The sequence below is a fragment of the Xenopus tropicalis genome, chromosome 2 (genome assembly GCF_000004195.4).
Source record: "Xenopus tropicalis strain Nigerian chromosome 2, UCB_Xtro_10.0, whole genome shotgun sequence".
NCBI classification, from domain to species: Eukaryota; Metazoa; Chordata; class Amphibia; order Anura; family Pipidae; genus Xenopus; species Xenopus tropicalis.
Genome location: NC_030678.2, coordinates 77,162,062 through 77,174,670, shown reverse-complemented (window position 1 = coordinate 77,174,670; position 12,609 = coordinate 77,162,062). Strand labels below are relative to the sequence as shown.

Genomic DNA, 12,609 nt, shown 5'->3' with positions numbered 1-12,609 from the left:
GATTTTAGTAGACTTAACACCCAATACATATATCTATGATGATATATGTTGATGAATCGAGACAGAAAAGCTTTACCTTCTAAAATGGGTAAAGAAACATACAGTATATAAGAAATAATATAATAAAGGTTGCAAAGTTAGCTGCTAGTCTATAACCTTTAGAAACCAATCTAAAGGTAGAATTTTCAGGTAACCTGTTTGATTGGTTGCTAGACCAGGTTCATATCGACCAACATTTTACTATATGATAGCCTTCAACAAGGTCCTATTTAAACTAGAATGAAAACATGCATTGAAAATATTGTGCTTTTCAGCCATCTGATAGAGAAAGTGATGTATACAAGTGGCATTAATAGTGGAGATGGGCTCCTACCAAGTTTATTGCAGCACCAAAATCATCTAAAGCTGTGTAATACACAGTGTCTGAGTCTCCTCATCTACTACTAAAACGTAATGCTGTATGTTTCTCCTACACTTGCTCTGCCCTAAGATACTGTTAATGCTGCCTTGTTTTAAAGGGCCCTAGGATGAGTTTATAATACATTCATATTTTTATAATGTGTGTTACTTTTTTTTATAAATTAAAAAGAGTTTTCTATATTAACAAAACAGCAAGCAATGGATTTTTTTTTTTAAATCTGAGTTTATTCAAATTAAAAAACAAATTAAATTCACAAACTCGAAAAATTGATAAAGAAGGCCATAATAGTTATACAGTCCATAATAGTTATACAGTCAATGGTGCTATTAGCCCTGCATAAGAGTAGATAGTACTTATAGTTATCATAGTTACATAATTAAACTTAATTGTAATAATTAACCAGTAGCAGTATGCATTCCAAACATAATATCAAGCAAACTGACTCTGAAGTGAAATAATCTCCTTCATAAGATTCACCAACACCAAACTTCACAATGTCATAATAGTCTGGAACTCCATGAGATGGGAAACTTCACATGATCATCATAAGTATTAGGGGCAAAAGAAGTGAACTCAAAGCCCACTTCATGGAGAAACCTGTAAAAAAATACAATATATTTGAAATAGAATATGTATGGGTTCCTAAGCCCCCAGCCTTGGAGTACATTTATTTATTATTGTTTTAATATGGATATTTTAAGAGCTGAGTGATACACTTTATACTGACATTACCCATCTTTATTATCCGACTGTGACTTATTTGTAAAATATGACACACTAACAATGCACATGTGCAATTTTTTAAGCATTCCTATTTATAGGGGAGAACAGGAGAATGCAAAGTACTAAAAATGCTAATTCTGTGTGTGGTGTAATGCTGGAGTTGTTAAATACAAATATAAGGATTACATATATAGTGTATATCTGACATGGTGCTATATCTAATCAAATACATATAAATTGCTATTCCAGTGTAATTGCACACTTTGATATAAAATAGGCACAATTGGTTGCTCACATTTCCCTCTGAATTAGTGGTGCAACTAACTTGTGGCTAGTAACACCCAACCAAAGACATTCCTGAAATTACTGCCAGGTTGAGGCAAAAATCCCAGGGTTCCCTTGTACCTGTGTGTGCATTTGCTCATAATTCATCACAGCAGGCTCAAGGGCACTGACTCATTTCATTACATGGAAGACAGGGATCTGTAAAAACAGGAGTGCTCCCTACAGTACAATTCTGCTCTCTACCCTAGAAAAAACTATTTTCCTGTAAGAAAAAAAACAAAACAGAAATTCTTATACAGCTACCAGAGGCAGCTTTTTGTCGCCTCTGATAAAGGGCCGTCCAAGCCAAGGTGCTCACTTGAAACAACCCTGCTTATACAGTTTCATCTTAAAGGAATATTGGCATCTATGCAGAGAAACAAAAAGAGATTTTATTTTACTTACAGCCAAAGCTGCTGGAAGCTGAATTTGAAGCTGTAAAACAAAGAAGCTTTTGTAAAAACAATGTTCCCTTACACAGAATTCTAAAACAGACAACATAATTTTGAATTATGCGAGTGCTGATCTATCACGATTAAGTATAGTATATATATATATCAGTCTTTATAGTGTCTGCACTCCAAAGCTTGTAACCTTATGGGGTGCACAGCCAAATTTTAAGTATTCAGCAATAAATATTCTGTGATGGGCACACCCTTTAAAATCATCATATTGTTTTAAAAGAATCCGATGTTTCGGTCCTCAATAGGCCTTTCTTAAGGATATATAAGTTCTCCAATGGAAACACATCTTAGAGTACCCTCTTCAAACAAAAATGCCACCCCCCCCTTTTCAACAGTAACTGCGCTATATAAACTGTCATTTGAAAAAATTAAACACAACCTTTTGTATAGAACTGATGATTTACCCAGACACAATTCAATTACTACAATTTTCAGAACTACAAAATGTATATATTTTAAGAAGATTTAATGTAGTAGGCTTTAATTCTTTTGTTGGACAACCCAAGCAAGGCAGCAAGAACAAATGGTCACTTACTAAATTGAAGACGCACGCCGACTGTAGAACTGTAGGTCTGAGCATTGATGTCTGCTGAGCGGCTATTGCAGTTCTATTCCAAGAAGAGCAAGAAGAGAGAAATGAATACAATTGTTTAAAGTAAGGCAAATCCTATCCCCCAACCTCAGGTCACTCCATTAGGATTCCTGCTCCCATCCCATATAACTTGTCACTAGATCTGAAGTAGGAGGGAGTCGGCGGGAGGAGGAATTGAAGGTGTCTGTGGTTTGGGGGGTTTCTTTCTCGTTTAAGTGACTTCCTTAATTTCTTTTCTTCAAAAATTAGACTAATTAATCTGTAAATGACATTCAAAGGCCCAAATATTTATTCATAACCATTAAATCTATCCAGCACAGGTATGAGATCAATTAATTGGAATGATTTGGACCTAAGGTTTTTATGAATAAATCTATAATTTGGCTCACAATAACTTATGGCTATTATTTATACATTATCTTAACTACTAGTAGCATGGTTTTCCCACCTATATGGATATATGCATATTAGTTACAATCAATTACAAGGTACTGTTTTTATTAATTAGATGATGAATACATGTTAAAGTAATAGATCCCACACCTGTATATCTAATAACATTTCCATTGAAACATTTCCATTGAAACAAAGTGAATTTGGGCAATATTACCTTAAACAATACACAATACTTGGATCAGCAACACCATCAAAGTTAAAACATTGTGAATACAAATGTCACACTTCAAGTTATGCAGTTCCATTTATAAAGGATATTTTCATTTTGTGAAGATGCCTTGAACTGTATTACCTGTATACAGGAAGAATTACAAATGGTATAATCTGCATATAGGTAAAAAACATCTGAGCTAGCAAGCTTGAATGCTTTAAACTGAAATCGTGCTTCAGTAAACTGTCCATTCCATATCGTTGTAAATAGGTAGGCTCCCAGGCTAAGGTTTGGACACCTGGAAAGAGATGAATCAGAAATGTCAACTGAATCTCAAAAAATCCAAACCAATCTGTTTGACAGCCAAGCTAGGTATTAAAATGTTGCTTTGTAATGGTTTAAACCCCATAATTCAAATAACTGCTTATTTTTACCTTTCTAGATCTTGCCATATTTTTTCTTGCATAGGGCAAGATTATACACTGCATCTCTGTTAGTGACTTATTTTTATTTATCTTCATCTACAACAAATAAGTTATTTTTTTCAGTATTTAAAGGATATAAGTAATGACATGGCTTCAACCTACCCGTTCTGAAGCAGATAATATTTTGGGTCAGCGGAGCGATTTGATGATGCAGAAGTATACAAATTCACCACTTTTATGTTGTAGTTGTCCAATGTTTGCATCAGCACTGAGACATAAATATTTTGCTCTACCACCAATGTGGTGCTGGTGGTGACAATATTGCTGAATGACTGGTCTGTGTAAATGGCCATGGTTGTAGAGATTGACCCGGGTACACCAGAGACAGAAATTACATCATTCCTGAAATATAAGTATAATTATAAACACATAATCAACTACCTTACTTCTACAGAAGATAATGAAGTACTAGGCAAGGTGCAGAGTTCAAAAACAGCCACAGACTTCCATGTTTTTGTATGTTTACAACCTGATCTTTGTGCTTCAGAATGGAGTGCAAAGACCAGTGCTCCCTACCCAATAATAGTGTGTTGATGGCCCCGTATTCATGAGAGATATTCTGGGGAGGCACATAGTCTTGCCTCAGCCTATGTACCTCTTGGCCTGCACCAACGCCTGCTGGCTGCTGAAGAGCTGTGTCTTTACTTCCTCCCCTATGGCAAGCTGGAAATACAGGGCTACCTTGTGCCTACTAGTGCTGTGCTCTGCACCTCACCCCAGATTTCAAATCAGGCACAGATGCAAGTACTGGGTAGATAAGCATCTGGGGCATTATTAAAGGGCATGTCAACCCCAAAAAATAATTTTTTGCATAATGAAAGAAAACATAATTCTAAGCAACTTTCCAATATGAAATAATTAAAAATTTGTAGCGCTTTAAACATTATTTGTAAATGTAATTGCTATTGAAAGCAGCATTTGCTGAACTCCTGGTTGTTACATTTTAAACAATGTTGCAAAGGTCTTGCTTCTCCAGCAATACAGGTCTGTCAGGCTGCTGCCTTGTGTTACATTGTTTCAACAGTCTGAGCCACCAGGGCAGAGAATAGAAAAGGACAGACAGAGACACTGCTTCTAATAGCAATTATATATACAAATAAGTCAAAAACCATTACAAACTTGTAATAAATGTATATTGCAAAGCTGCGTAGAATTTTGGTTTCTTTTATTAGGCAAAAATTATATTTTGAGTTGCCTTGTCCTTTAAATGACCCCCAGTGGAGGATATATGTGTAATACAACTTTAATCTGTATGGTTATTTTTGTTTTTACCCATTGTTTATATATCTACAAATTATATGAATGCCCTATTTTTGTCCTCCCAGCCTGTTACAATAGGTACAGGCTGGGAGGAAAAAAATGGGGCATTCATATAATTTGTTGTTTTGTTTAAACTTTGTAAGGCTTGTAGCATAAAACAAGGAAATTGGCTCTCTAAAAGTTACTTCTCTGGTGTCATTGTGTAAATATGATCAAGTAAGCAGGATTGTTAGCAAACACCCCATTGGTCTCATGCTTTCATGCGTGTAACTATACAGTATTTCTGCTTTTTTCCTAAACCCGTATTTATACAATATATATGTTCTCCAGTAAAGCATAGCAAAATGATTTTCATCTACATTTTTATGACATTAAAAAAACAAAACATTTTGTTTTAACTTTCTATTGTTATTGTTATTAAGTTTATCACTCACCCTGTGATTGCTTTGACGGGAAAATTAAGTCCAGTCCCTGAGTTTAGTGGAATACTGCAGCTAAAGGTGAAAGTGACGTTATTTTTTGTGATGAATGGAGATGTTTTTGGGCTTATGTACAGATTATTGTAGTAAGTTATATGAGTTGAATTCTCCTGTTAAAAATGAAAGTATTAATCAGAATATATTATCCAACTGCATTGATTGATATTATTCTTTATTTATACTGGGCTGACACAGTGCTTTACCTAGATTATACATCGTTCTTGTCACTACCTGCCCATTTTCACACCTGGGGGCACATTTACTAATCCACGAACGTCCGAAAGTGTCCGAATGCGTTTTTTTCGTAATGATCAGTATTTTTGCAATTTTTCCGTCGCGACTTTTTCGTCGCCGTCACGACTTGTTCGCGAATTGACGCAACTTTTTCACCGCCATTGCGAAAAATTCGGATTGGTTTTTCCGCCGTTCAGTATAGGGCAATACGAAAAAATTGTGCAAAATACGATAAAGTCGCAACGCCACCGAAAAAGTTGCGACAAATACGAAACAATTGCGATGGCGACGAAAAAAATCACAAAATTTTCGTTTCCAATCCGTTTTTTTCCCATTCGGGATTCAGATTCAATGATAAGTAAATGTGCCCCCTAGTGTGTACAGTACATCTTTTTGCAGAGCTTCTAGCCTTGTGTCTAGGTAAAGAGGTATATTGCTGTGCGTAATTCAGTTATGTATCCCACCAAATCAAAAAGCCTCGAAGACTCACACTTGCCTGATGTCTCACTGTGCAGAACACTAATTACAAGTGGAAGCAGAGCAGTGCTAATAAACTTCAGCCTTTTTATTTGAGTAAAACTTACAATATGTTCCGGGCTGTATGCCCTTTTTCAAGTGTGCAGAAATACAAAATTTTTCTGTCCAGTTGTGTGCTTCACATTACCATAAAATTTACCAAAAATAATAGAAAGTTATTTAAGGCTCAAGGGACGTAAAGTTTTTAATCACTACCACAGTTTAATTAGGGAAGGGGAAGGTTCTGCCCATGACAGGCACTAGAGCTGTCAGGCAAATATCTCTTATGAATGCTAGTTTCTGCTATAGGCAATGTGTTTCCCATTCATTTACATGCAACAGTACATTAATTATTTAAAAAAAAGAGTAATCTGTTATCCTATTATAAATATTATATTATATATTAAGGTTTCGATTGTCAGGTGTGAAGGGTCAGACTACAGATATCGTTTTTTGTGAACCAGATTGTTTCATGCTTTTATACACTTGGATTATAGTAAACTCACCACTTTAGTGTTACCACACTCTCCTGTCGCTATGTGCCACAAAATACCCAAGTATGAGACATTAGCATAGTATGAAGAAAGTCTGCAGGATGGCGTGTTCAGGTGTAAACTCGAAGAGTCATATCCATTGCGCTCCATCTGACATCTTGGTATCCGCAAAACCATGTTATTGTTGCATGTTAATTCTGGTGGTGGGATTTGCACTACAGACATACAAAAGGAAGTCAAGATAATACTTGAGTCATCAAAGTAATAAATATTGTATAACACCCCCTGTCATAGTTATATATTATCAATAGGCATGTATAAATGTGCCAAATGCTTGTAAATTCTGTTGTTTAAATACAGTGAGCTGCATATGTTTGAAAATAGTAGTTTTTAATGCAAAAGCATTGTCAATAGACGTTAAGTTGAAGACTAACTCCGCATGAAATCTGAGTATTCTGTACCTGTTTCAGAGTATGTTGAAGGATTACAGTCACAATTATTGGTTATACTGTTGCAGATCTCATCCGAAACACATGTTGGACAGCTCGTAACAACTGAGTTAAGAGACAAAAGAATTGCAAATCAGAATAAAGTATAGGGCAGTAAAAACTCATTTCATCATGATTCCATGCCATATTTGCCCATCTCTGTAGGGGTTTAATAATGCTATCCACTCTACTAATACAGTTGATTGTTGTTTAGAGTATGTTCTAGATATAAAAAAAAAACCTTATTTAACAAAATAAGTACCTATTGCTCAGTGTACAAATCTGTGTAAGTATAAGTTTTGAGGTTAGATTCCGACATTGCTAAATATGGTTTGGGTGGAGGAATAACCTTCATCTATTGCTGCAAATGTGACCAACTTGAAAGTTTATCTCATGCAATGACATTCTATCTGAGAATCTGGAAACCAATCTTACTATAGTACAGTACATGCTAGTCTAGGCCAACAGTGTGTAACAGTTTCATAGCCATTTCTTGCTCTCTATTCATCTAATGTTCATTTGTACTGGTAAGAACATAATCATCAGTAGGTAGCCCCATTTTATCTATAACTAACTGATTTGAACCTTATGTTTAATTGGGCTCCTTAAAGAAAAGAGAAAAAAGTATATCAAAGTGCTATTTGAATAAAGAAAACAAACTTCATGCTTTATAAAAAAAAAAATTGCATATTTCATGAATGGCATGCAGAGTCTCTTAACCTTCATTTGAAATTCAAGTGTGTTTCGCAAGAAAACCAGACTCACATTCTGAGTAATTACTGCTCGCAATAATTACTTCAATTTTACCTGTAGTTAAGCTGCACAGAATAACCAAGAATTCCAGACAGAACTTCATTTTTATTGTCTGCGAAAACAAAATTATTTTATATAGATTGAAACCATTAAAAATGTAAAATATCATGTAATTACATTATGTAACTTTCAGATTAGTTCATATTAGTTTGGACTGTGGGACAATTGGTTGGCATTCACATGGAGAATTTTAATCAATCTTGTCCTTTTAGGGGTATTTCCATGCATACAATCACATCCCATTCACTTAAATTAGAAAGTGTCTGTCTATGATACCTGATTTGGAAACATAGATATTGTACCAGGGTTTTGTCACAAGCCCTAAATGCCATGGGCCTTAATAATTATGGTTCCCCTGTCAAAGTTTTAAGTTCAGTTTAAATTAAGCAAACTAATTAAATTAATGCTAGTGCACACCAGACTTAGAAAAGGCGGTTCCTTAATTTCCACTTACATTTCGGTACTCTGACTAAGGAAGGTGTGCCAAAACATAGCAGTCTCTAGATGATGAAACATATTGATACAGTCTAAAAATATAAGTAATACAGAGGCTGAATAAGGTTTTAAAAGCTCTTGTATACCAATGTACACCAACCCGTCTACCAAGTATACGTTTACGTTTTACTTGATTATTTTAACATTTTAGTTGTCTATCAGTCTCTGCAGAAACATTTAGAATCTGGCTACTGTAGGCGCTTATTGAACATTTTAGTGCTGAATGGAGGATATCACTCCTTGGTGGACACATCTCTTCATATATGGTACCAACGTTATTGCCTTTTGTTGGACATTATCTGATTATTGAGATCTAGATTTTTATAGAACAAAGGCTAAACAAAGTATGACCTATTTTACCTTGGTTTAGTGGCAGTGCTATCTGGTCACAGGAAAATCTATGCACATATGAACATGCATGTAGCTTTCTATCTCTGGAGTACATGCTACTTTTAAACATACTACCATTCCAAATTTTCCCTTTTTTAAACATTTGCTTATTTTTTTTTATATATTTGCGTGCTGTGCTCTTCTATAATTACATTTATCTTGTTATCAATAACTTACAAACTGTCATGGAGTTGCTTCCTAAATGACTCTACTATGAATCCTGAAAAAGGGAAAGTTAAAGATTAAGAACTTCATATTCATAAATCTAGATATGAAAACATTACCTCCTGATGTGGATGAGGAAATGAAGTCCCCTAAATGTGAGCTCAGATTCTTTTAGATGCTGGTCTCTGTGATCGAAGACTCAAAATGGTACAGGTAACCAGGTAAAATAATGTGCAATATATACTGTAGATTTTGGGGAAGGGGCGTTTTTAACTCTTTGTTTTTTATTAGGAATGCAAAAAATGATAACCTATCCCTCATAAGAAAATATAAAATATGTAAAGGGTGGGTGGGGTTAAGTGGAATTCAAGAATAAACACTGCATCAGTAAATATTTGATTGTCTTTTGTCAGTGCTGCAGGGTAAAGTTTCCTTACTGTAAATTTCCTTTACATGTTCATTTGCATACTTTTCCCGCAATTCAAGGACATCACATGTTTTAATTATTTCATGTTTGTCCAACAGGAAATATTTGTGTGCATTCCATTCAGAAATGTCCCCACATGTGTTGGGTTTGCATGTGATGTAAATATCTTCTTACAGGATGGTTAAGTTATCTTTTCTCAATAAAACATTTCTTCATAAGTAATTGAAAGGTTAGTAGTATTAACCACTTCAGTCCAGTCCTGGGATTCAAAATAAGCCCTGACACGTTAAGTATACAACAGCCCAAACTGCCCCAACAGGCCGAATAAATAGTGATTGTATATGATATCTTAAGGCACCTCTGGCATTTGCTACAATCCACTGATTGCCAGTCTAGGCCTGCTTTATTTTACCTCCCTGCAGTACAAAGATGTAGTGACCTATTAAGAGCCCCTTTCCTATACCACTTAGGTGTTAAAAGTATTTGAAGTAGCAGGAATAAGAAAGTTGCTTGTATTTCCCATATGCCCATTGTGCTGTATAGGAATGTACTTTTACATGCCAGATGGGTAGTGGGCAGGTTATTGGTGCAGAGCTTTTATGTAGTTTTATCCTACTTCTGGGGTTATTAGTCCATATTTCTGTGGGTACAATAAAACCAGGTACTTACCTGCACACACACATTTCAATCAATCAAGATATTCAATTATATTTAACAAGCTACTCAACTGATATACAATCTTATGTAAACAAGTTTTACCATTTGCAATTTTTACTTTCTGCAAGTGTAATAATAATAATAATACACGATACAGGGATTTTTCATTTTTTACTGATTCTTTTTGTCAAATACTTGCTATTTACTTGAAATAAAGTTTTTAAAATCTTTTGAAAGCTGGTGGATTTGCTGTCAATGCAACATGTTGCAATGCTTCCTCAACACATAAGGTAATACAAACTGGCCCCATTTTTATGCGTAGCCTAGGTTGCAGGCCAATGTTCAGGTGTTTTAAGACGCTAGCAGGACCACCTCAAGTATAATTTTAACATATCATGTATGAAAATCAATATAAATAAAGGTCTGGCCACCAATCAGGGAGGACAGAACAATTAGGCTCCGTGTCTGTGTCTGTTCTCTTGCATGCAAAGAATTTTATCCTACAGCTGACAATCCTTTTACTGTACTATATTTGGACTTAACATTTTGGCGACCCAGATGGGACTGGATGTGATCCAAAGGACCACCACACAGCGGCTGTGACTCTAGCAATGGAACTTCCCAAAAGACCAGCAGGTAAGCCCTTTGCTTACCAAGGGTTTTCCCTTGCAAGTGTCACTGGTCACACGAGTGGTCTATAACATCACACACTCCAGACCACGGAACTGAGCTGTAGGAATAAGTATATGTAAATGTCATATATAGGTCATATATGTTATAAGTGATATCTTAACTGTGTTTAAGTATTGAAGTATTTGTATGTGTGAAATGTTTAAAGTATCAAGATAATTGAACCATATGCATATCTGATTTAGTGTTGTATTCTACCACTGCTTAGGTATATTCTCTCTTTCTTTCTATAAGGCCATACCTCTTTCCCATGCCATTTCTATAGTCAACTATCCTGTCTAATAAGTTTATTGATTCTGGGCTTATCTTAAGAATCAGGCTGTTTTTCTGCTAAAAATACGGGTTTATATAAAACCGGGAAATAGAATACACATAAGCAGCTTTCCATATCAAGGAACTGCAAGTATCTACCTCACACTACATTACCTCTTATAAGAGATTTGCTATCTCTATTTCTATTTTCCTATTCACTCCTGTTATCAGTGGTAAAGGATCTGGTGTATGTTTAGAGTTAAGGTGTTTGGGGAGAGTTACAAAGGTAAAAAAGGTAGCAAAGAGTCAGATAAAGTACTGCTGTTACCCAGGGAAATACCTCCTAGCTGTGTGAGCAAGGCTCCAGTAGGTGTGTGGGGAATATTGAGTAAATTGGTTGACCAACCACAAGAGAAAGATGGGCAATTGGTTGTACCGTCTAGAACAGGACCCTGAGGAGAGGGCTGCTGATCCCCTTGGTCAAACAGCAGTACAGTGGATGGAACAGAATCATGGGAATTGGGTTACGGCACCCCTTAGAGATATATGTAAGAAAACAGGGCTGCCAGATACTCTAAGTCTAGATAAGTCTAGATAGAGATCTCTGGTAGACTCTAATTAATACTCATGATAAATGGATAAAAAAGAAAGGGTATGAGAATGAAGCAAATGCATGGTTGACAGAGAGTAAAAAGAAACCTGATAAAATTGTTGAATGTTTTTACAGTAGTAGATATAGATATGCGAATAGGAGAAAGTTTCCCACCTCCTGGCCAGATGGAAGCATATTAGGTGATGAATATCCCTATAGTAAGGTTGGTTTAACTGCTTTATTTGCTGCCCTTAATGGTGAAAAGCAGACCAGAACCCAAGAACAAATTAAAAAAGAGGAAATGTTCAAGAAGCTGAACCTCTAGAAAATATACAAAATAAACCCTTAGAATACAGAAGAATGCATATCCAAAAATAAGAATATCGATGAAAAGATGGGGAGAAGAATATGACCACACAACTGCAGAAACTAGAGCTCTTTTACTAAATGCTGTAGGTGCTAGTATAAGGGGAAAAAAGATTATGTAAAATGATTCTATATTTACCAAAGAGGGTTACAGCAAATTAAAGTTTATAAAGAATAGGAGGAGGAGGAGAAAAAGAGAGAGGTTACCTTACATAACCCTGTTAGCACATATACAATGTCTCTCGTACCACCAAATCTTCCCCCATACACAGGGGAAATTATATTGTCCTCTGCTTCCCCATACACAGGGGAGAATATATTGCCTTTTGCCCCACCAAAGGATGTAGTTGGTACACAAGCTGTATTTGAAGGTGCTAATCCAGTCCCAAAATACAGTGTAAGTTGGTACCAACCTTGGTCTCGAACTGAGCAAATGTCCCTTCTAGAGGGTATCCCAGACCCTGATGTAAATCCAGCAGAGTTTGTTATACAATCAACCTACAATGCAACACCCTAAGTCACTTGGGGGTGCCAAAATGTTAGGCACCCCCAAGTGACTTTAATCGCTTACCTTTTACCCCGGGCTGGTTGTCCCTGTTAGGAGAGAACCTCACCAGCCCAGGGATCCCAGCAGCGAGTGTCGCCTCTTCCTTCCCACGCTTGCGCATGCAGTAG

The 12,609-nt window shown here is 35.9% G+C and overlaps 1 protein-coding gene across 1 annotated transcript; it reads right to left on the bottom strand.

Moving 5' to 3' along the window:
- Positions 1–663: 663 nt before the first annotated feature.
- LOC116408844 (uromodulin-like) lies at positions 664–9,175 on the bottom strand. Its single transcript, XM_031896885.1, has 10 exons — positions 9,070–9,175; positions 7,895–7,952; positions 7,061–7,153; positions 6,612–6,814; positions 5,311–5,465; positions 3,719–3,958; positions 3,273–3,429; positions 2,468–2,540; positions 1,874–1,903; positions 664–1,018 (listed from the first exon to the last, which is right to left on the bottom strand). Exons 2-10 carry the CDS (start codon positions 7,941–7,943, stop codon positions 954–956), a joined length of 1,065 nt encoding a protein of 354 aa, XP_031752745.1. The 5' UTR covers positions 7,944–7,952; positions 9,070–9,175; the 3' UTR covers positions 664–953.
- Between the last annotated feature and the right edge of the window lie 3,434 nt (positions 9,176–12,609).